Source organism: Scyliorhinus torazame, chromosome 21 (genome assembly GCF_047496885.1).
Source record: "Scyliorhinus torazame isolate Kashiwa2021f chromosome 21, sScyTor2.1, whole genome shotgun sequence".
NCBI classification, from domain to species: Eukaryota; Metazoa; Chordata; class Chondrichthyes; order Carcharhiniformes; family Scyliorhinidae; genus Scyliorhinus; species Scyliorhinus torazame.
In genome coordinates this window covers 96,291,579-96,316,030 of record NC_092727.1, presented here as the reverse complement: position 1 = coordinate 96,316,030, position 24,452 = coordinate 96,291,579, and the positions used below count along the sequence as shown (strand labels likewise).

Here is a 24,452-nt window from a genome sequence, read left to right as displayed (position 1 = left end):
ACATGAGTAAACTTTACCCACACAAGTAAATTCTTTAAAGATATCTGGCACCTTCTTATTAATCACCTCTTGATCAGGCTGTACAATCTTTTGCACTTCCTTCGCTTCACTTGGGCTTTCCTTTACCACTTTAACAAACCACACTGTCTTATCCTGTTTTACCACATCAGCCTTCGCAGTGTTTTTCTTCAACCACCAAGACTGTGACTTTACATGGCCTAGTTTATTACATTGAAAACATTTGAAACTTTTCTTGTCTCTTCCACCCTCCTGGATTTCTTTTTTAGTCTGAGGTACACTCTCCTTACTATCTCCCATAAGATCACCTTTACCTTTGCTACTTGAGTATTTCTCATGTCCCCAGTTTCTATTCCTCACAGGCTGAAAGTGATGTCGGAAACCAAGCTTTGATTTATGAACTAATTCATAATCATCTGCCATATCTGCTGCTAATCTTGCAGTTTTAACCCTCTGCTCTTCCACATGAGTTCTCGCTACATCAGGAATTGAATTTTTAAACTCCTCCAAAAGTATAATTTCTCTGAGAGCTTCATACGTTTGGTCTATTGGCCCTTATCCACCTATCAAAATTACTCTGTTTGAGCCTTTCAAACTCCATGTATGTTTGACCAAATTCTTTCCTGAAATTTCTAAACCTGTAGGCTTCGGGCACCAGCTCATATGAAATGAAATGAAATGAAAATCGCTTATTGTCACAAGCTTCAAATGAAGTTACTGTGAAAAGCCCCTAGTCGCCACATTCCGGCGCCTGTTCGGGGAGGCTGGTACGGGAATATGCACCTAAGATGGATTTTTTCACCACCTCGTATGTCCCAGATACCTCCTCCGGTACTGATGCAAACACTTCACTAGCTCTGCTTATCAGCTTTGTTTGAATCAGTAATACCCACATGTCATGCGGCCATTTCATTTGTTTAGCCACCTTCGCAAATGAAATGAAAACGGCTTCAACTCCTTCTCATCAAACCTTGGCAATGCTTGGACATATTTAAATAGATCCCCACCAAGCCTTCGACTGTGACGCTCTTTCTCACTATCCTCATCTCTACCATCCAACTGTACGTTTCCCTTTACGCCTGCCAATTTTAACTGACTGTCATGTTTCATGGCCATTTTCTAAAGTTCAAACTCTCTCTCTTTATCTTTTTCCCTGATCTGTATCTCCCATTCTCTTTCTTTTTGTTCTGCTAGGCTAGTCTTTTCTCCTTTCTTTCTCTTTTTCCTCTCTCTCTTTCGTATTCAAGCTGCTTTAATTCTTTCTCATGTTCCATTTGTTTAAGTTGTAACTGAATTTTTGCCATTTCCAATGAGTTAGTGTATCTCAGGCAGCTTTAAATGCTTAGCCACTGCCATAATTACCTCACCTTTTCGCATTTTGTCAGGTAATGTTAACTGCAATGTTTTTGCCAAATCTAACAGTCTGCTTTTAGTCTCTGTCCGTAAGGTACTGCGTGTGACCGTCTCCATCCCCAAAAACCTCTGAGCCTCTGAAAGAGCCTTTGTCCACAACACACTCCCTTCTTAAACTAAAATACCACATCTGAAAAGCAACCACAATATGCTCACTCCTCGCTGTCTTTAAGTTCACTAAGCCAATCCAATAGATAGACTTTTATCCCCCTCGAGCCCCCAATTTGTTATGTGCCAGGGTTTAGAGAACCCCAAAGTGTATCATGGAGTTCACCTGACCCACAACTTTTAATAGATTGTGGAATGGGGAGCACACGGCCCACTCTACAGGTGTGGTACAGCAGAAATGGAAAAGTATTTTTTAAAGCAAAACAATGTTTATTCTATGAACTCAAGTTAACCTGTTTGAAACATACAGTGAACATCTTAGCAACCGTCAATTCAAATACAACCCCCAAAGATTACAACACTAAGTAATCCTTAATAACTTCCCAAACAACATCTAGAAGACAGAAGAAACACCTTTTATCAGAAGCACATTAGGTTTACATTCACTACTGAGAACATTTATAATTCTGAATTCACCAAATGACCAAGAGATCGTCTTTTCTTGGCAGAGAAATCAACAGTACACCTGCTCTGTCTGGCTTCAGCTCCAACACTGAAAACGAAACTAAAACACACCCTGCAGCAAACAGCTTAAAACAAAAGTAAGAAGCTGACAGATAACCTAGCTCCACCCACGCTCTGACATCACTAATCAACACCCATTTCTTAAAGGTACTCTCACATGACACTTTTCAAAACTTAATTACTACCACATAGAATAATAGAACCGCTACAGTGTGGAAGGAAGCCATTAGGCACAACAGGTCTGCACCATCTACATCAGCTCACTTCCCCGACCTATCCCTGGCCAATCCATCTAACCGCCAATCCACCTAACCGTTGGATTATGGGAGGAAACCGGAGCACCCAGAGGAAACCCACACAAACACAGGGAGAATGTGCAAACTCCACACAGACAGTCACCCAAGGTTGGAATTGAACCCGGGTACCTGGTGCTGTGAGGCAACAGTGTTAACCACTGTGCCATCGTGCTGCTTGCATGATCAGATTAGTTTATAAAAATATGACATGAACTCATCAATGTTGTCTCGTTTCATTATTTCTTCTTGGTTTGGCCCATCTATAGACTATGGTTATGGAAGTGTATTTTTTTTTTATTTTGAAGTCGAATACAGCAACCATACAAATAGCTAAATGAAAATTAACCTGGAAATTGCACTTCCATTTTAATCAGGCCAGGTATGGAGTAGAGAAGTTTTGATGATATATAAGGTGTTGGTGAGACCACATCTAGAGTATTGTGTCCAGTTTTGGTCTCCTTATTTAAGGAAATAGTGGTGGCATTGGAGGCAGTTCAGAGGACGTTCACCAGATTGATTCCGGGGATGAAAGGGTTGGCATATGAGGAGAAATTAAATAGTTTAGGCTTTTACTCGCTGGAGTTTAGAGGGATGAGAGGGGATCAGATCGAACTATATAAAATACCAAAAGGGATTGATGAGTAAACATAGACTAAATGTCCTCCCTTGTAGGGCAATCTAGAACGAGAGCTCACAGGTATAGGTTGAGAGGCGATAGATTTAGAACTGAAATGAGCAGAAACTGCTACACAACAGAGGGTTTTGAATTTGTGGAACTTGCTGCCCCATAGTGCGGTGGAATCTGAGTCATTAAGTGGTTTCAAGAAGGAGATAGATATCTTTATGATGATAAAGCAGGTTAAAGGGATGTGGGGAAAAGGTAGGGTGGTTGATTTTAGATCAGGAAGTGATCAGCCATGATCTGATTGAATGGTGGAGCATGCTCGAAGAGTTGAATTGCCTACGTTTGCTTTTAATTCCTATGTGGCTACAATGATGCTTCCTATGCGGCTACACTGATGCTAACATTCGACTGGTAGCACGCACACATTTTAGAATTGCAGAAACCAAATTCAGAAACTCTGTTTAGAGTGAGTATATATCTTCGATCCGAGTTAGAAATGAATATGGTCAGGGCCAGTGCAACCACCAGACAAACTAGGCAATTGCCTAGCGGGTCAAAATTTGGGAAATTTCAGCAGTGGGAATGAAAGATCTAGATCTGCTGATATGTAACCACAGACTGACACATATAGATTTCCACTACAGTCTTTCCCAAAATTTAATATTATATTTCTCATTCTGTTTATGCAACAGTTTTACAAATTTGTACATTATGACTATTTCAAAATGGCAAACCAGTAAATAATTTCAAAGAATGTAATTTAATCTAGCCCATTCCTTCGAAATGATTATTGATTATGTAAATTACACATCAAGTCACCTGTTGCAGGGACACAATATTTATTACATTGTGTGAGCCATGTTAAAAGTAATGTTCATTTCTTCTAGTGCACATCCTGTGAAAAGTTCAGAATTTTTATTTATGCTTGTGTATAATCATTTTTGAAAATTAATTGTGAGGGTGGAGAGGACACAAGGCTGATGGTTTGCCTAATACTCTTGCACCAACCCTGGATATGGTTGGATGTGCTATGATTTTCTTTTCAGTTGAATAGTTCTTTTACCAAAAAAAAATGTTTTTGACCAGTTGCAGTGGTAGTCGCTGAATCGCGGTAATTTAATATTTGCCTGGTCTTCCGTTTCTAAATGATCCAAACACTTTATTGTTTCAGTATGCTCTGGAGCGCTTGAAGGTGATGTGTGAGGATGCTCTTTGCAGCAATTTGTCTGTAGAAAATGCAGCAGAAATTTTAATTCTGGCAGATCTACACAGTGCAGATCAACTCAAAACTCAAGCAGTAGACTTCATAAACTAGTGAGTACCAAAATTCAGCACTAACAGACTGAAACGTTTTATAATTATGCTTCCAGGCTGACTGTCACAAAGTCAGTCCCAACCCCTTTCATCTCTGTATCTCAGTTTGAGCTCGGGCAGCTTCTCTCAAGTCGTGGATGAAATCAATCCTGGATGCACCAAGCAGCAGACTACCCACAGTTTAGCATGATGTGCTGTGTGAGAGTTAAAATCTCAGAGTTACAGCTGGCAGTAATTTGCTGAGGTCAAGGCTTTGCTTGATGTTTAACATTGAATTCCCAAAATGGAAAAGTCATGCTCGCCATTGTCAGCTCTGCTTTCAGAAGCCCAAAAAACATACATTGTGACTCCCATTACAAACCATTTACCTGTTTTCGATACTGCTTTTAACTTTTTTTGTCTGCTTTGTAGCTTCGTTTTTTTCAGTTTTCTTTGTTCAAACTTTGGACTAAAAGTTGGTCATTACTGCCTCACGCTGATTTTGACTTCAAATCCCTTGAAGTTTCAAATTGCTATCCTCTGAATCTAAGTTTTTTTTTCTCCACAAACTTGGATTTAAAGTGGCTGGTTGCACCTCTGCACCCTAATTCCTGGATGGTGTTTTTGGTTGGGCTGATTTGCAGATACATAACAGCAATGTGAAAAGCTGCAGTGTCTAAAAAGGTTAGAACTGATATCGGGAGGTGGTATAAATTATTTCAAGGCAATATTTGGCAGTCAAGTGGAGTTATGAATATCCATATTACAGAACAAAAATGATAAAAAAGGTGGTATGGCTTCAATTTGTTTACTATTTACTTGACCTACTTTTCTACCATGGTAATTAGTCATAAAAGTGTAAACATAGAGCAGCAATTTGATCACCAAAAATTAATGCGGTGTAAATTAAATTATTAATTTGCAATAAATACTGCTTAAAACTTTTTCATGTGTTGCTCATAGTTCCATATTTTACACAGGAAATCCATTAAATGGTTCTGAAAGCAAACATCAAATAACCAATATTCTGATTTGCTTGAAGAGTTACAATTTGGATCAGATATCAAATGTACCACATTAAAAAAATTAAATGGTTGAAATTTGAACATTGGGCAAAGAGCAATCGGGTCATTGAATGTATTCAAGGTTGAGTTAGATCAATTTAGATCTACAAGGGACTTGAGGGTTATGGGTGAGGTTTGAGGGTGTGGGAAGAGGCAGGAAGGTGGAGTTGAAGCCACAGTCATATCAGCCATTGTTTTATTGTATGGTGGCAGAGCAGACCCAATGAGGCAAATGGCTTATGATCGTCTGGCAATTCCACGAAGATTTCAGTTCTGGCTACCATCCTCTTAATACATTTAAACCTCCCTTAGCACAGGGCTAAATCGCTGGCTTTGAAAGCAGACCAAGGCAGGCCAGCAGCACGGTTCAATTCCCGTAACAGCCTCCCCGAACAGGCGCCGGAATGTGGCGACTAGGGGCTTTTCACAGTAACTTCATTTGAAGCCTACTTGTGACAATAAGCAATTTTCATTTCATTTCATTTCAGTAGGTGAGAAACTAATAAACACTGGAAGCCTTTTTTTAAAAAGCAATGCTTATGGAGGTAGAGCTTATAACCTTTTTAATATATATTGACTGGGATAACACAGGATAAAACTATTTATAAAACAGCATTGTGGGAACAGAAGACATTCTTTATGGCTCAATACTGTCCTTGCTGATTGGCTTATAATGCTTCAAGGATCAAGATATTTCCTTTCGGGAGAGATGCAAATCGGAGATTAGAGTTAAATAGTTATTAATGTTTTTTTGGAGAATTCTGGTCACCATGCTAGGTTCGATGGCAGTAAAAAGCAGTGCAATCTAGGATTATGCAATAAGTCAGAACAGATCGAAACCTCTGTAAAGCAGATTTTAGCAACCTATATAACTAAAATAGGGACAGATTGGAGTACTGTACCAATGTTTTTGTACAGTTGAATCACCGTTTAAAAGAAGACGTGGAGCAGGATTTGAATTGTGTAAATGCAAATATTTTCCATTAATAAAGCAGCAAATATAAACTGCATAGTGTGTTTCAGTGAGTGATGAGGGTAAGTAAGCAACCTGTCTTTTGGAATAGTTTGCCATAGTATTCTACTCTGCATAAAAGGATCTTTCAGTGGGAAATTTCCAACTGATGATATTAGGTGTGTGTTTATTTGGAACGGACAGCATTAGCAATCTGTGCATATTTTGCTTGAACCCAAATATTTTCTTGTTTAAGCAGAAGTTTGCATTAAATCCATTTAGATGTTAGGAACTGCGGCTAGTGATCTTTGGCTTACCCCATTTCTATTTATAACATATATTACTTTGCATTCACTTATGTGGGGTACTGACCCCTGAGGTTTGCTGAATGTTTTCACAGGATTCTTGTTATAAAACAGCATCATTGTCAGCAATGATCAGGTGATCATGTGAAAATTTCACATTAACAAATACGATAAAATAATCAATGCCATCATAATTTTTTGCAGTATTAAATTATGCCATAATGGAAGTTTAGGGACTTGCACTTAAGGTTTTAAAAATGTTTAGGTCTCGTATTATGTGATCTGCATCACAATTTCTATCGGCTTGTTGATTAGATCCCAGCGTTTTTTGGGGTGGTAAAGAGTGTACAGGTCCAGCACTATCAAAGACTGAATGCAATCTGCTAAGGCAGATGAGGGTGATAATGTATCAAATGAGAACCAGAAAAATTCAAGTAATCTAAATTCTAAAAATGACTAGTGTAGATAAACTTATTCAAAATAATGTCAATACAAACCTGTTTTCACATTGCATTTTTCCTGTATATGATTAGAATCGAGCCAAGAATGTTGTACATAATGGAAAGTCTGGGCTTGCAGTTTTTTGAAGTTGTGTCAAGCTTTCCGCATTAATCTCTGCTAGTTATCCCATTCTGCTCCTCTTGATTCTGTTTGGTTGGCATTAAATACAATCCAAAACTTGTGGAGCTTGCTCTGCTCTACATGATTGAAGGGGCCATGTTCTCAATTTCAATTTTAAGCCGATGTGTGTTCTAGTTTTCCTGTTCTCCGGGTAAAGGATTGGTCTATATCTAGTTAGAAATCAACTATTATTAACCATTTTGCCTTCATACTCTACATCAAACCTAATGGTGATTTTTAAAAAATCAATTTGAGTTATGAATTCTAGTATTATGTAGCTAAAGGTTGCCTGTTTGGTATTAATGAAGGACTCCTGGACAATTAATTAAAAATGTATGAATCCCGTTTTAAAGTAAAACAGCACTCCAGGATCACAAACTGAAATTCTGGTGTTGAGGGTTCTGCATGCAAGTAAACTTGTAGATGCTTGTTTTGTTGGACATTTGATCTTGTAATGACATTTAATGTGGAATGATAACTGCTCCGAGAGCATAAAGTAAAACCATTAGTTAGATTTCTTGTAAATCTTTTCTAAAGGAAATTTGACATTTAAGTTAATGGAGAGAGATAATTAGAACAAGATGTTCTGAATGCCCTTACAAAACAAGGTGGAAGAGCTGCAAGATCACATTATATCCAGCTCTTTAACATGATCAGTAAAGAAAATGATAATATGCCTATCCGTGGTAAGTCAACTGAGAAAAAGGATGTTTGAGGGCCAGGATTACAAATTGAGACTACGGTTCTGGTTTACCAGGGAGGGGAGCAATCAGTCTACCATGTACTGCTGCATGCACCTGACAACCTACAGCAAGCATTAGAGAAATGCCACCAGCGCTGCCTTCGCAAGATCTTCCAAATCCACTGTCAAGAAAGACAGCTGTGTCCTCTTCCAAGCCATTATGCCTAGGAGTGAGGTGCTAATTGCTCAGAACCAACTTTGCTGGTCAATTGAGTCACCAGACTCTCAATGCAACTGCTCTACTCTGATCTCAGGTCATAGCAGGAGCCTCTTGGGACAGCGTAAACGATTCCGGAATGTCCTTGAAACATCTATAGGTCGGACATTCAACCAACTCGTGTAAATGAATCCCTGGTCTGTGACAGATCAAAATAGTGAAGGTTCTCTGGGGAAGGCACCGAACGCACGAGACTTCGGAACATGCAGAGGTGAAGTTAAGGAATCCGAGAGAGTACACAAACCACCAAACAACTCATCTACCTGACACTTCAAGCACCGCCTGGCCATTATGTGGTTGAGACTGACGATCATGCATTAGTCTTATCAGCCATTTTAGAACCCATGGAACTGAGTGGTAGCAAGTCATCCTCCGTCCCAAGGAACTGAAGAGGGAGAGGGTCACGCTTGCTTTTTCAAAAAGGAGCTGAACTTGGGGGCAGAACTACTACATGTGAATATTGTTCCTTCAGTGTTGATAGGTGGGGAGGGCACTCATTGGATAATTCATTGTGTACATTAGAGAGATGTTCCCGGATGGGTCATGTGATTAGAGCTGCGATTTTGCAACCTCTGGCTCTGCTCATCTTTTAATCAGTCTTTTCATCCATGTGCATGTGCACATTTCTTTGGTCTTTTCTTGGTTTACATAGTTTATACTAGGTCCCGAGATTATTGGTCAGTGCTTCTGTATGATAGAGTCGAGTTATCGTGTTTAAATCCTTGCTTATTTGTAGAACCTGGAAGGAGTTGGGGTGAGGCCCTTCCTTTGGCGCAGTTGCTTTTGAGCAGGATCCCACCCTGATGGTGTGGTGTGCATCGACGGATGATGGCTGTCCGCGAAGCTGCTGTTCTGGCTGAAACTTTTGGCTTTGAGATATAGGTTGTCAAAGCCAATTCAAGAGTTGTGAGATGTTTTTATGCAGGCAATGGTGTACGGGTATTCTTGCAATAGAGAGAGTACTCTCCCTGGTAGAAGCTCATATCCACGGTTGAGTTATTGCTGAATAGCCTACCGTGCATCCTGACCGAGTTGGGAGAGCTAGAAGGAGAACAGGAAAAGGGGGGGCTTCGGAGTTCAGTTTCCAAGGCAAGATGTTGGAGAGCTTCCCAACTGAGTTCGAGAATTAGGTGCCTTGTTTTGGGAATCTTGATCTGGAGGCTGGGCAAATTAAATTTGATGGAGAACATTTAATCCTGTCTTCTAGGCCTGGGGCTGGTATGGCCTTCCAACTACTGTCCTGTCTTTATCCTGTCCACTACCTTGCATTTCTGCATCTCGGTTGTTGTCCGTGAGGGGCTGGTTTAGCACAGTGGGCTAAACAGCTGGCTTATAATGCAGAACACGGCCAGCAGCGCGGGTTCAATTCCCGTACCTGCCTCTCCAAACAGGCGCCGGAATGTGGCGACATGGGACTTTTCACAGTAACTTCATTGAAGCCTACATGTGACAATAAGCGATATACGGACATTACGCCCTCTTGATCATGTTGTCTGATTGATTTGTCAGTCTTTTCCCCCCATTTACATGGTCGTGAATAAAGTGGATATAATGAGTACCATTGATTATCCTGATTTAACAAGTTCCTATCATGTTAAGCTGAATGTTGAATACAGGATTTGTGCACTGTGATTATTCTTTATCCTAAATGTATTTGGCTTTGCATGGTCTGACAATCCTTGTGGTGGAGGAAAGGGGGTGCTTTTTGTTGTTTTCCCCCCCGCCCCCCTTCCCTGTCTCGCCTAGTAGGAAGATGAACAGATTTTGGGACAACCCTCACCCCGATGGCCCCTTCTCTACAGCGGGGTTCCCCCTTTCTGGCTGATATCTGACTATGTCCTTCTTGGCCTCCAGCCTCCTGGCTATTCTGGTGCCTCCCGAGGCGATGTGTCATTATTTATTGGTCTGGTGGCCTGTTCACTCCTTGGATCTGAGACCTGGTGGGTGGGGTTTGGTAGCTAGGATCTTGCTTGTTTGTTCCTTACTCTTTTTAAAATTTTCAATGGGGAGCCCTGGGTTTCAGATTTGAGGTTCGAGAAAATCTCACCTTCAGACTTGTAGAACCCAATCCTCTCCTTTTTGTCTTGTGTGGTTATATAATGGTTGTCTGCTCTGTTCTGGGCCTGGAAGGGAGTTTGATTGAGTTGTGGGTATTGGTATAATTCCACCTTGGCTCTGGCGTTCTCGGGGTTTTTTATTCCTCTGTTATTCTTTTTGAAGCTATGGGTCTGATGTACCTGTTGTTGACTGTATCCTGCTTGGTGCAGGTGAATTTGTATTTGTGGGAGGAACATATTGGGGATTTTGCCCCTGACTCATCCGGTCTTATCCGTTCCTATGTTGGCAATGACTTCTGTTATGTGCTGTACTGTTATGCATTGATGTTTATGGCTTTTTACCCCCTTTTGTTTTGTTTTGATGCGACTGTTGCAAAAAAAATTTGAGAACTTCTATAATAATACATTTTTAAAAAAGATGTTCCCGTCAAGCTAAAGCCTCTGGCGACAGGATGGGGACCTGTTCCAGGAAAGGCTAGCTATAGAAACGGACATGAGCACTGCCGTTTGTCTTCCTTGTGTCATTCAACTCTAAAAATTTTAACATTCTGAACTACAGGGAGCAGAACATCCTGGTCTCTGCTCGGTTAACTTGATTTCAATGGGGATGGCTACAATATATCTCCTAGCCCTAGGTTGAGTTTTAAAGAGAAAGTATAAAGAAGCACCTACTGACACTGGTGATGGGTTGTTGTAGGATTAGGAGTTACACTTTGTAATGTCTCATTTCGTGAATAATCTAAAACTGAATAAAGATTTTTGATTTCTGGTGGTCTCCTTGTCAACTGGCTGTAAGAAGTGTAATAGGTATTTTCTCCTGAGGATTAACTAAAATAATTTTAAGTTGACTGTTGCTGGGAGGATAGTTAACCAAAATTCTGGCAGTTGTAATTTTGTTGAAAAGTTTTTATTCATGGCAGTTATATTTTACCCCTACGTTCTCTCTCTTCGCCCATCCCCAAAGATCTATCCTTCTCCTCAGTCAAGAAAACAATTAAATTTATCCTACAATTTACTTCTGCTTAAGCACTCATTGCCATTCCTTAGGGAAGTTATCTTGTTTATAGGGAGAGACTCAGGATTAACAGGTTTGCTCACCTAAAATTACCTAACTGAAATTAAAGTTTGAAGATGAACACCAGTCAAGGTTGATCTTGCATTAATCTGCAAGTGCGTTTTGATGATTTGGAGTTTGACTGTCAAATTTCTGCACTAAATTGCTGATGAACAAATGAGTCATTTACCTGAAAGGTGGGAAGAGCTCTGAACGCTGAGACTGTTTGCAGTGTGTTGCTTTAATGCAGACCAGGTTTACCACAGATGTAGCTCCAGCCCAAGACTGAAACCTATGTGGTTTACCTGTAGTTCCCAGCAGCAGTTTGCAGCTAGGAGCATTTTGGTTTTCAAAAGGGAACTCTCAGATCAAAGAAAACTACAGAGTACATTGTGTTAAAGAATATTTTTTTAAACCTTCTGTCGGGTTCGGTGTATCTGTAAGGCTTTCCCATTGGAAAGACATCCTAGTTTATTCAATCCAAGTGCTAACAAGATATGTCAATTTTTAAAAAATGATCATCGTAGATCTCCAGGGAAATGTAAGATGGCGTGGGTATGAGAAATGAAAATTTCAGATTTTTGAGCCACTTTAATTTTAAATCTATAACACCTCTGTTAGACATTTTTTTACATCGTATTAACATTTTTCTAGCTTTACTGGTATCCCGTCACTGATGTAGCAACTTCTCTACACCAGTTGGTCGGGACTGGTACCTGCTGCTCTGTTTGCTTTCATGATGAGAGTTAAATATCCTTAATGTTGAACATTTTAATTGCATTTTTTTCCCATTTACCTTGTAGGTACCCAATATTTTCTGCTTAATGATTTCTAGAATGCATTTTCTAGGTTATTGTTGATATTTTCAACATATTTTTCATTTGTTCAAAATATTTTTAAATTAACTTTAGTTAACCTTGCTGCCCAAGGGACTGGTGGTTCACGAAATAGCCTAGCGTAATTGAAAGCTGCACGGGCTGAGTTTGCATTCTGCTCTGCTGATCTCAACCAGGACACCAATTGGGACTACACTTTCCCTCACCTGCTGTGTGCTAGACAGGAAAATAAATCAGCCTGAATTCCCACTCCTTGGTCACTGTTCACCAACTCCTGCTTAAAACTGCAGATGTCGAGTGCAAAGATGATTGAATCATTGGCTGCTCACTGCTAAGATTCATAGCAAAAACAGTGACCCAGGCAAGGTGTTAGAGGCAGCCAGTGCCTTTGTGAACTCTATCGTAGCAAAGGTTGACAGCCTTAGGAAGGGATGGGGAGGGTGCCATTAAAAGTAACGTTGTTTGGCTTTCTGTTGGCTCCTTTCCAAGAAAACCGGTCTGTTAATCTTTCCTTTGATTTAAAAGAATCATAGTATTTACAGTGCAGAAGGAGGCCATTCGACCCATCAAGTCTACACCTGTCCTTGGAAAGAGCACCCTACTTACGTCCACACCTACACCCTATTCCAGTAACCCCACCAACCTTTTTGGACACAAAAGGCAATTTAGCATGGACAATCCACCTAACCTGAACATCTTTGGATTGTGGGAGGAAACCGGAGCACCCAGAGGAAACCCACACCGACATGGGAGAACGTGCATACTCCACACAGACAGTGACTCAAGCCTGGAATCGAACCTTGGACCCGGGAGCTGTGAAGCAACAGTGCTAACCACTGTGCTACTGTGCCAAAGCTTTCTTCCTATTCAGCACTGTCACACCTGACAGTTTGCCTGAAATCAGTCAGACTGTATGCAAAATGAAAGACTAGTTGAGTAGGCAGGATCTCATTGATATGGGGTTTTTTTGGCAGAAAAAAGCAATAAATGATTTGCATGGCAGTATATACTGCATTGTGAAACAGCTGGAATAGCTATGCCACTGATTTTATCTTGCTTTGAATTCTCAAAAGTGCCGTCACAATTTGGAACGGTTCACATGTGACTGGGAGGAGTGCATCAATTTATCCAGTTTTCGTGGCGTGGCTCAGGTGGGAACAGACAGTTCTTTGGTCGTTGCTTTTGGGAATTTGTTATACTTGCGGGCAGCTGAGAAGGCCCCAATTGTTCATGATTGTGTTGGTTGAAATCATTGCCCTTCCTGATGAGTAGGGTGTTTTGCTGTGATGTGCTATGCTGGAGAGGCAGTTTATGCTGAGTGAGCCCATAAGAATGTCCAGATTCCATTGTATTTATCCAGTTTTTGGTGGAGGCACCTTTTCTAATAGGTTGGTGCAATGCGCACAACTGGATCTTCTGGAAACACTCGCACTACTCGCAGTTTCATGGATTGCTATCCAGAACATGACTAAAATATGTACAGGAAGCAGCTCTTCTGGCCAAAATACCTCTAGTGGGAAAGACAGTAGAACACCAATGGCAGGAGTTTCTGGGAGTAATTGAGGACACAGTACAGAGGTTCATCCCAAATAAAAGAAAGGTTATCAGAGGGGGGGATTAGGCAGCCATGGCTGACAAAGGAAGTCAGGGAATGCATCAAAGCAAAAGAGAAAGCCTATAATGTGGCAAAGAGTAGTGGGAAGTCAGAAGATTGGGAAGGCTTCAAAAACAAACCGAGGATAACCAAGAGAGAAATAAGGAAAGAGAGGATCAAATATGAAGGTAGGCTAGCCAGTAACATTAGGAATGATAGTAAAAGTTTCTTTAAATACATTAAAAACAAACGGGAGGCAAAAGTAGACATTGGGCCGCTCCAAAATGACGCTGGTAATCTAGTGATGGGAGACAAAGAAATAGCTGAGGAACTAAATAAGTACTTTGCGTCAATCTTCACAGTAGAAGACATGAGTAATATCCCAACAATTCCGGAGAGTCAGGGGGCAGAGTTGAATATGGTAGCCATCACAAAGGAGAAAGTGCTAGAGAAACTAAGAGGTCTAAAAATTGATAAATCTCCGGGCCCAGATGGGCTACATCCTAGAGTTCTAAAGGAGATAGCTGAAGAAATAGTGGAGGTGTTAGTTATGATCTTTCAAAATTCACTGGAGTCAGGGAAAGTCCCAGAGGATTGGAAAATCGCTGTTGTAACCCCCCTGTTCAAGAAGGGAACAAGAAAAAAGATGGAAAATTATAGGCCAATTAGCTTAACCTCGGTTGTTGGCAAGATTCTGGAATCCATCGTTAAGGATGAGATTTCTAAATTCTTGGAAGTGCAGGATCGGATTAGGACAAGTCAGCATGGATTTAGTAAGGGGAGGTCGTGCCTGACAAACCTGTTAGAGTTCTTTGAAGAGATAACATAGGTTAGACCAAGGAGAGCCAATGGATGTTATCTATCTTGACTTCCAAAAGGCCTTTGATAAGGTGCCTCACGGGAGACTGCGGAGTAAAATAAGGGCCCGTGGTATTCGAGGCAAGGTACTAACATGGATTGACGATTGGCTGTCAGGCAGACGGCAGAGAGTTGGGATAAAAGGTTCTTTTTCGGAATGGCAACCGGTGACTAGTGGTGTCCTACAGGGTTCAATGTTGGGGCCACAGCTGTTCTCTTTATATATTAACGATCTAGATGACGGGACTGGGGGCATTCTGGCTAAGTTTGCCGATGATACAAAAATAGGTGGAGGGGCAGGTAGTATTGAGGGGGTGAGGAGGCTGTAGCAAGATTTAGACAGTTTAGGAGAGTGGTCCAAGAAATGGCTGATGAAATTCAACGTGGGCAAGTGCGAGGTCTTGCACTTTGGAAAAAAGATTAGAGGCATTGACTATTTTTAAATGGTGACCAAATTCATAATGCTGAAGTGCAAAGGGACTTGGGAGTCCTAGTCCAGGATTCTCCAAAGGTAAACTTGCAGGTTGAGTCCGTAATTAAGAAGGCAAATGCACTGTTGTCATTTATCTCAAGAGGCTTGGAATATAAAAGCAGGGATGTACTTCTGAAGCTTTATAAAGCACTAGTTAGGCCCCATTTAGAATACTGTGAGCAATTTTGAGCCCCACACCTCAGGAAGGACATATTGGCACTGGAGCGGGTCCAGCGGAGATTCACACGGATGATCCCAGGAATGGTCGGCCTAACATACGATGAACGTCTGAGGATCCTGGGATTATATTCATTGGAGTTTAGGAGGTTGAGGGGAGATCTAATAGAAACTTACAAGATAATGAATGGCTTAGATAGGGTGGACGTAGGGAAGTTGTTTCCATTAGCAGGGGAGACTAGGACCCGGGGGCACAGCCTTCGAATAAAAGGGAGTCACTTTAGAACAGAGATGAGGAGAAATTTCTTCAGCCAGAGAGTGGCGGGTCTGTGCAATTCTTTGCCACAGAGGGCGGTGGAGGCCGGGACGTTGAGTGTCTTTAAGACAGAAGTTGATAAATTCTTGATTTCTCGAGGAATTAAGGGCTATGGAGAGAGAGCGGGTAAATGGAGTTGAAATCAGCCATGATTGAATGGTGGAGTGGACTCGATGGGCCGAATGGCCGTACTTCCGCTCCTATGTCTTATGGTCTCTTCCATGCTCCTACCAATATTTCTTTGGGGTTAGAAATAAGATTCTCTGAACTTGGCTGGAATGTGTTATGTATTATCTTAAGCTGGCTGTTGTGCATTTGCAACTTGCGGCCTCAAACAAAGGATTTTGTATCTGGGAGGAAGCTTTTTTTGTGTTTTAATTACATTTTCAAATATTCATTAGCATTATAGCGGGCAACTTCTGTAAACATTTGGGGTAATTACTGCTAGCCTCATAATTTGGCACTCAGGCTTGCAAATGTAAAAATATGAAGCAAGTTCCTAAACCTGTAAAAACCTGGTCAAGCCACAAAACATTTCCAGTGAAAAGAAAGAACATTTGCACATATATACCATCTAAACATGTCTCCTAGAAATGTGCCAAAACACCTTCACAATGAATAAATTAAATATTGTGTGAAGGAAAGTGTGGCAGTCATTTGGCACAGTGCAGGATACCATAGACAGCAACAAAATGAATAACCAGTTAACCTGTTTGTTGGTTTTGGTCGAGGGAAGGACACTGGATGGAAGAACCACCAATGGTGCCATAGAACCTTTAGTGTAAACCTGAATCACTTAAAGAAAGTTGAAACTGGGTTTGGTGCCACATTTTAACAGATGGCACTCGAGACTCTGCTCAATTGGAAGCCAGAATCAAATTATTACCTCTAACTGAATTTAATGATTTCGCAAAAGATGATCCTGTAAATTTCCCTCAAAATTTCCAATTTACTCTGGTTTGATATTTAAAGTAGATGTTTGCAGGATAATTGTCATTTTTGCACCCTCTGCCACCAGTAATCGCACTTGCATCCATGTTAAAAATGCTGATTCAGACGAATGGAGGTTCCACTGAACTCCAGTGAAAGAACAATTAAAGGTGACATCCTTCCATAAATTTGTTAATCAGATTATGTTTAAAAGATTGTGAGGACTCTCATCTTAGCATTTTATTAGTTTTAAGGTTAGAAAGGCTTTATTTTCTGAATCTTTGTGCACAAGTCGTGTTTCTAAGCATTGCTGTTTATTCATGATCCAATCCTGCATTTAGCGAGAGAGAGGATAAAGGCATTATTACGAGTCTCTCTCTCTGATTGACATTGTGGGCAATGAAGTGACATGAAGAAAAACATGTAAATAGAGCATGGACTCCACGATGGAGGGATTTAAAAGATTTCAAAGGAGAGACCCGGACAGCACGGTAACACAGTGGTTAGCACTGTGGCTTCACAGCACCAGGGCCCCAGGCTCGATGCCCCGCTGGGTCACTATGTGTGGAGTCTGCACGTTCTCCCCCGTGTCTGCGTGGGTTTTCTCAGGGTGCACCGCTTTCCTCCCACAGTCCAAAGACGTGCATATTGGGTGGATTGGACATACTAAATTGCCTTAAGTGTCCAAAAAAGGTTAGGAGGGGTTGTTGGGTTTCGGGGGTTGGGTGAAAGTGAGGGCTTAAAGTGGGTCAGTGCAGACTCGATGGGCCAAATGGCCTCCTTCTGCACTTTATGTTGTATGTTCTAACAAGGTGGAGCATCATACAAGGAGAGACCCTGAAATGGGGAAGAGTCGTATAATAAAAGGAGAGATCTGGGAGCAGAGCAGCATAAAAGGAGGGATGTGGGAGGAGGTCTCTGATCAGGCAGAGAGCCTGAACCAGAGGAAAAAAAGTGAAGTGATGACCACAGGTCTAGTAGTTACTTGGGATGAGTATGCTAGTTAGCTTCTAGATTAATTTAAGTTAAGCGACCATAAATTGAGACCAGATTAATTCATTCATATATTTTATCAAATGATTACAATCTGTGTTCAATTAATCAGATCTAGGAGCTGAAGTTGAAATTAAATACCAAGATGCCGTACATATATTTTAATGAGTTTTCAGTGAATTAAAATGAGATTTTTATATAAGCGTTAAGTAAAACGCTTATCTTTGCCTCTATAAAATGAAGTGACATCAGCATATTGAAACCTGCTGATCAGTGAGTCTTCATTTATTGGACTTAACTGAAATAAGCACCAGATTTAAATAGAGGCATGGTAGGACATCTTGCTCTCCATTAGGCATTCGGTTCTGAATACTGGTGAGAGTGATGGTTCCTCTGGCGAGTGGAGCCAGAGCAATGACTGGTTCTCCTGCATGACAGCATGAGGAAGATTGTGAAAGCAATAGAGATGAGGAACTATATAGTTGGAGAGCAGATGTTTCTGAACTGGGGTAATGTGTTCAGTGTATAGATCGGTATGTTTCTGGCTCAGCGGAGGAAGGCTTTGCTGGGTCTAGTTCTGGGGAATTAGGTGTGCCAAGTCAGTGGAGAATATTTAGGGACGGTGATCATTGTATCACAAGATTTAGATTAGCTGTGGAAAAGGATGAGGAGCAATCCAAAGTGTATATTAATTAGGGAAGGGCCAATTTAAATGGGGTGTGAATGGATCTGGCCCAGCTAAGTTGGAATCAAAGATTGATGGGCAAAACTGCAATGGAACAAGGGGCTGCCTTTAAAGAGAAAGTTCAGGCATGTTGAGGTATATTCTCAGGATGGAAAAAGGTAACAGACAAGATTAGAGCTCCCTGGATGACTAAAGAGTTGGAGAGTAAGATGAGTAGGGAAAGTGTGTGTGCAGCAGATATCAGGTTGATAATAGAAGTAAGAACCAGGCTGAATATAGGGGAAGTGTAAAAACGTGTGTGAGAGAAAAGCCTGGCAGTTAACTTAAATAAAAGGGAATCCAAAAGTCTTCAGGCAAATAAATGGTAAAAGGAGGAGTTGGGCCAATTAGGGACCCAAGAAGAGATTTACACATGGAGCTGAAAGGCATTGCTGAGATACTGAATGAGTACTTAAAATCTGTCTTTGCCAAGGCAGAAGTTGCTACCTACGTCGTGGTGAAAAGGGAGGTAATTGAGACAATGGATGGGCTAAAATTGACAGTGGGTATGAGGCTGGCTGTGCTTAAGTGTTGATGAGTTACCAGATGGATACTGAGGGAAATAATGGTGGAAGTTGCAGAGATATTGTCCATATTCTTCCAATCCTCCTTGAATTACAGAGGTGGTGTGAAAGGACTGGAGAATTATAAATGTTTGCATCCTTGTTCAAACAAACATGCAAAATAAACATGCAAGGGTAAGCCAAGAAACTGCAGGGCAGTCAGTTTGACATCGGCGGTAGGAAAACATTTAGACACGATACTCCAGGACACAATTAGCTGTCACTTGTGCAAGTGTGGATTAATTGAGAAAAGTCAGCGTGGATATGTTTTATTTGAGACGCCAGGGAGGGTGGTTTGAATTATTTGAGATGCCAGGGAGGGTGGATGAGGGTAGTTGATGTGTTCTACATGGACTTCCAAAAGACATTTGATTTGAGTGTGCAGGGCAAAATTTGCAAATACAAAGCTTCATTGTGACCTGTGGTGAGGTCAGAGGCTGGTGGAATAGGAAGCCATGTACAGCAGATGAAATTTAATTTAGAGAAGTATGAAGTGTTATGTTTTGGTAGGAAGAACTAGGAGAGGCAATATAAAATATTCTCGTCTTAAAAGTGAATCCGCGGAAAGCGGCGGGCGCCGACGGAGTCCCTGGGCGAGCACTCAGAGCCTGTGCAGACCAGCTGGCAAGTGTATTTGCCGATATCTTCAACACCTCATTGCTCCGCTCAGGTCCTCACTTCCTTCAAGAATACCACCGTATTACTAATCCTAAAGAAGGTAGCCTGCCTCAACGACTACTGACCGGTGGCTCTGACGCCTGTTATCATAAAATGCTTCGAGCGGCTAGGATCACAGCAAGCCTCCCAGACTGTCTCGATCCACTGCAATTTGCCTATCACCGCAACCGGTCCACAGCAGATGCCATCTCCCTGGCTCTACAATCAACACTCGAACACCTCGACAACAAGGACACCTATGTAAGACTGCTGTTCATTGACTACAGCTCCGCCTTCAACACCAGTATCCTGACAAGACTAATAACCAAACTCTGCAATCTTGGACTTGACCCCTCCCTGTGCAGCTGGCTCCTTGACTTCCTCACCAACAGACCGCAATCTGTCAAGATAGGCAACAGCACCTCCTCCACAATAGTCCACAACATCAGGGCCCCGCAAGGATGTGTGCTCACTCCTCTACTGTACTCCCTGTACACACATGACTGTGTGGCAAGATTTAACTCCAGCCCAATCTATAAGTTTGTGGGTGATACGACTGTGGTGGGCCATAACTCAAGCAACATCGAATCAGACTACAGGAGGGAGATAAATCACTTGGTTGCATGGTGTACTGAAAACAACCTCTCTCAATGTCAGAAAGACCAAGGAACTGATCATCAGCTTCAGGAAGCGTAGCACAACACACACTCCTGTCTGCATCAATGGCTCCGAAGTGGAGATGTCCTGGTCCACTCATGTTGATGCAACAGCCAAGAAAGCCCAACAACGTCTCTACTTCCTATGGAAGCTAAAGAAATTTGGCATGTCTGCATCGCCTTTCACAAACTTCTACAGATGTGCGATAGAGAGCATCCTATCCGGCTGCATCACAGCCTGGTATGGCAACCGCTCAGCCCAAGATTGCAAGGAACTGCAGAGTGTGGTGAACTCAGCCCCACGCAACACACAAGCTTGCCACCCTCACATCGATTCTGTATACACCTCCCGTTGCCTCAGGAAGGCAGACAGCATTATCAGAGACCCCTCCCACCCAGGCATTGCCTTCTTCCAGAACCTTCCATCACACGGAAGATACAGAAGTCTGAAGATGCGCACATCCAAACATAGGAACAGCTTCTTCCCCACAGCTACAAGATTCTTCAACGACTCCCCCCTCAGACTGATCTGTTCCCTGTAAGACCACTATTCCCTGCAAGAACACTGAGCTCTTGCTCATGTATTTGCTTTGTTTGGCCCCTTGTTCCACACTGTAACCAATCACTGTTTGTCGATGTACCATTTGTCAATGTTCTCTGTTGATTATTCTCTTTGTCTACTATGTATGTACTGTGTACGTTCCCTCGGCCGCAGAAAAATACTTTTCACTGTACTTGGTATATGTGATAATAAATCAAATCAAATAATGGATACAATTCTAAAGGCGGAGGGGGTGGCATGATCAGAGGTACCTGTGTTGCTGAGCATGGCAGGGCAGAGCTTTTTGGGTTCCTGAGCTTTAATAAATCAAGACATGGGTACAATAGCAAATAAATTATGGCGGCCCTTTACAAAACACTGTTACCCCCTCAACCAAAGCATTATGTCCAAATGGACATTCGGAAAGACGTTCCAGGGATGAGAGACTTCAGTTATGTGGATAGATTGGAGCAGCTGGGCTACCCTCTGCTCTAGAAAATAGATGGTATGAAAGGCGAATTGACAAAGGTGTGCTCAAAATCATGAGGGATCTGGACTGTGTAGATAGAAATCGTTTCCACAAACCGAGGTCAAAAGTTTAAGGGGGTTGGTAAATGAACTAAATGTGGAAGGGGAAATGTTTTGTGTGCAGCATCTGGTTATGACCTGGAATGAACTTGCCTGAGTGTGAGGTGGAGGCAGATTCATTTGTGGCTTTCAAAAGGAAGGTGGATATTTATCTGAAGAGAAATTTGCAGGGTAATGTAGAAAGCGGGAGGAAGTGGGGCTAGCATAAGTGCTCTCGCAGGGATCCAGGTATGAGCACAACATGCCCAATGGCCACCGCCTATTCTGTAACTATTCGGAGAAGTGCAAAGGTTAATCACTAATCTCTAGAATTCCTGCTCTTGTACTATAAATGTTACCGTTTATTTCTGTTTAAAATGTAGTTTTATTGAAAGGGGCATTCTCATCTGCTCCAAAATGCTGTGAATGAATATTTATTGCCATACGTGTCAGAATTGGTATAATTACAAGTGCTTACCAGCTCCCATTAACAGACCCCTATTAGAGTAGGATTTTGTTCTTCATGCATTGGTATTTACGTGTGCATGTTTCTCCTCTCTTTCCCACTTTGGGGCATAATTGGATATTGGCAAATTAGTGATTTTCAGCAATGGTGTGTAATGATTACATTTCTTTATGCAATTTATTTTCTTTGTATAATTCTTGTGGATATATGGCGGTGGAGGGGGGAAGAAATAATGGCAAAGTCAAATTTCAGCAACCAATTATGAATACATGTGTATATAATTTACTTATTTTTCTTTTATCTTTATAGCCATGCGTCTGACGTAATGGAAACATCTGGCTGGAAATCTATGGTTTTGTCCCACCCTCATCTGGTGGCTGAAGCTTACCGGTCACTAGCATCAGCTCAATGCCCTTTTCTTGGTCCTCCCCGCAAACGACTCAAGCAATCCTAAAGTGACATTTAGAAAATGGAGCTCATCCTTTTAACAGCACTGACCCGATCACAATGTTGCACAATGCAATGTATGAAGCTTTCTGACGCGCTTCCCGCCCGTGGGAAGGACCGTGCTTGGTGTGCTAATGACCTTTCTGCACTAAGCACTTTGGGGAGAAAAACAAACCACAAACTTTTGCTGCATTGTCTTGTGCCCCCCCCCCCTAGACCTGGCTGAACGGATTCCCGCTGTTTTTTTTAACAGATTTTTTAGATGTTGGCTCAGAAGCTTTCATTATGGGGGGTGGGGGGGAAAGAAAAGGGTAGCCGTTTAACTTGCACTACTTCATCTACTTCATTTTGTGAACTTAAAGCCAGCTTCTGTCAGCACAAGAAAATGGATAAGGGCATCTAGAGTCAAATGAAAGACCTCTGAATGGAGGAGGAGAGAAGCGCACAGGCTGTTGATGCCATAGATGTCAATGGGCTTCTTTTGTCCTTCCAGTGAAAATGCGGATATGTTGGTGTCCTTGGCCACATCTGACCTAAAGTGTGCACGTTTGCAACAACAGTCAAAAGAAAACTGTCTAAGTAGCACTTGTATTATCATTACAATAAAAAAACATTTTTACAAGGAAAAATGAAACCACAGGAATTTGGGTCAAATTTTAAAAACATGGGAAGAATCCATTCAGTTTAGACTTTGTCCACGTGCTCTTAGCAGTCCATGCTAAACTATGTTTAGATACACGAGCTATGACTGTGTAAATGTGTTTCAAATGAGTACTGCGGTTTCATGTGTAGAATGTGTGAAAAATGTGTTAGCGTTTTTCTCGGATGGGTTAGCAAATGGAACAAAAGTTGATGAACACATTTTCTTGTTCAATGAAGAAAAAACGGTCCTACTTCAGCTCTTCAATTCAAGCTATTGTCAAACACTCTCAACCGTTTCTACCCAAGAAGGAAAAGGTTAATTTGTAACAACCTGTTGCCAGGTTGCATTGCCTCCTTTGATTCGTTGCTTTTCAGAAGTGGGGAAACAAAATTTAAAATAGTTAACACCCAAATTTTTCTTTGAAAAATATAAATAAAATACTATTTTGTATTGAAATGCCTTTTGTGTATTTCCTCTTCAGAGGAAATCCTTTTCCCCCCAAAATAATATTGTGAAATATTGATTAATTGTATGGTTTTGACAGCAAATTCAGCTTTTGTTTTAGTGAATAAATTTTGTGCAGAAATTATTTTTAAAAGACTTAGTCACTTACACGGAATTTGTATTGATCTTTTTTTCCAAACTGTTTTATTTATTGGAGCAAAGTCTGTTATTTTGATTTGATTCAATAATGTTTGTAATGTTATGCTTTGAGGGCATCTCAAACTCATGAAAAAACTGATCTCCTTTTGAGATGGTGATTAAAATGGCTCTTGTATTGTCCTGTTACCAATGTTGGGATCTCAATTTTGCAAACATTTTGAAATGAGAATGGATGCCACAAACAGTCTTTGCATCCTGTAAATTTAGTTCTGAAACTTGGGTGTAGTTTCCGTGAAGTCTGGCTGTGCTATCAAAAGCTTAAAATTCTTTATTTACTTAGTCCTTTTTTTAAAAACGAGTTTGAGCACACCGTCTTCTCCCAGTGCTGCTCTTTGCCCCTTTTTGTTCCCCCTCCAAGGTAAGAAGATGGTGCAGAGTAAAAACAAAAAAATCGGACTGGAAACTTATGGTGGTTGAGTTTGCATTGTGGCACTTTATGATTTTGTTTTAAATCAAAGCTATACTCTGTACACCACAGCCGATGGCAGCATAGCTTAACATTCCTGAAACTATAAACTGTATGGTCTGCTTTCATTGCTCATGTGAACATAGCAAAATGATATGTGGATAGGCTGATATATTAAAGTATGTCACCTATGTATTTTGTCCTTTTATCTACCAGCTTATTCTCCATTCCATCATACTACACTGCTTATTCAAACTCTTCCATCTCTGATGCTCTGTTACTTGATGGAGCTTCACAAATTTGCTTTTGAGCATTTTCATTTGTGCAATGCAATACTAATTTGAGCTCTTTAGACAAATGCTGCATTCCATGCAATACTTTGGTAAACAATGATTTTAGCCAGGAAAGTGCTAGGAAAAATTGGTCTCTTCCAACATGGACTTTTTCGAGGGAGGTTAAGAGTTATGATAAAAGTGAAAATCAGTGCCCACTTGAAACTTAATATAAGAACACAAAAAAATAAAGTTGAGACATAACTTTTTATTAGTCAAATCAAAATCTTGCCAAAATCAAAACTAAGCATAACAAAAGGGAATTGGTGCAGATGTGGAGGAAAAAGTTTTGTTTCTTTTGTAATTTGTATTCAATTGCGA

The 24,452-nt window shown here is 41.1% G+C and overlaps 1 protein-coding gene across 3 annotated transcripts in view; it reads left to right on the top strand.

Annotated features, from left to right (window-relative positions):
• The window catches only part of spop (speckle type BTB/POZ protein), a 147,927-nt gene extending 123,935 nt beyond the window's left edge, over positions 1-23,992 (top strand). For all 3 annotated transcript variants that reach the window (XM_072487099.1, XM_072487098.1, XM_072487100.1), the window contains 2 exons: positions 4,157-4,299; positions 21,950-23,992. In XM_072487099.1, coding sequence (XP_072343200.1) covers positions 4,157-4,299; positions 21,950-22,094 — 288 coding nt within the window. In that variant the 3' untranslated portion in view covers positions 22,095-23,992. The remainder of the gene's footprint in view (positions 1-4,156; positions 4,300-21,949) is intronic.
• The last annotated feature ends 460 nt before the right edge of the window (positions 23,993-24,452 follow it).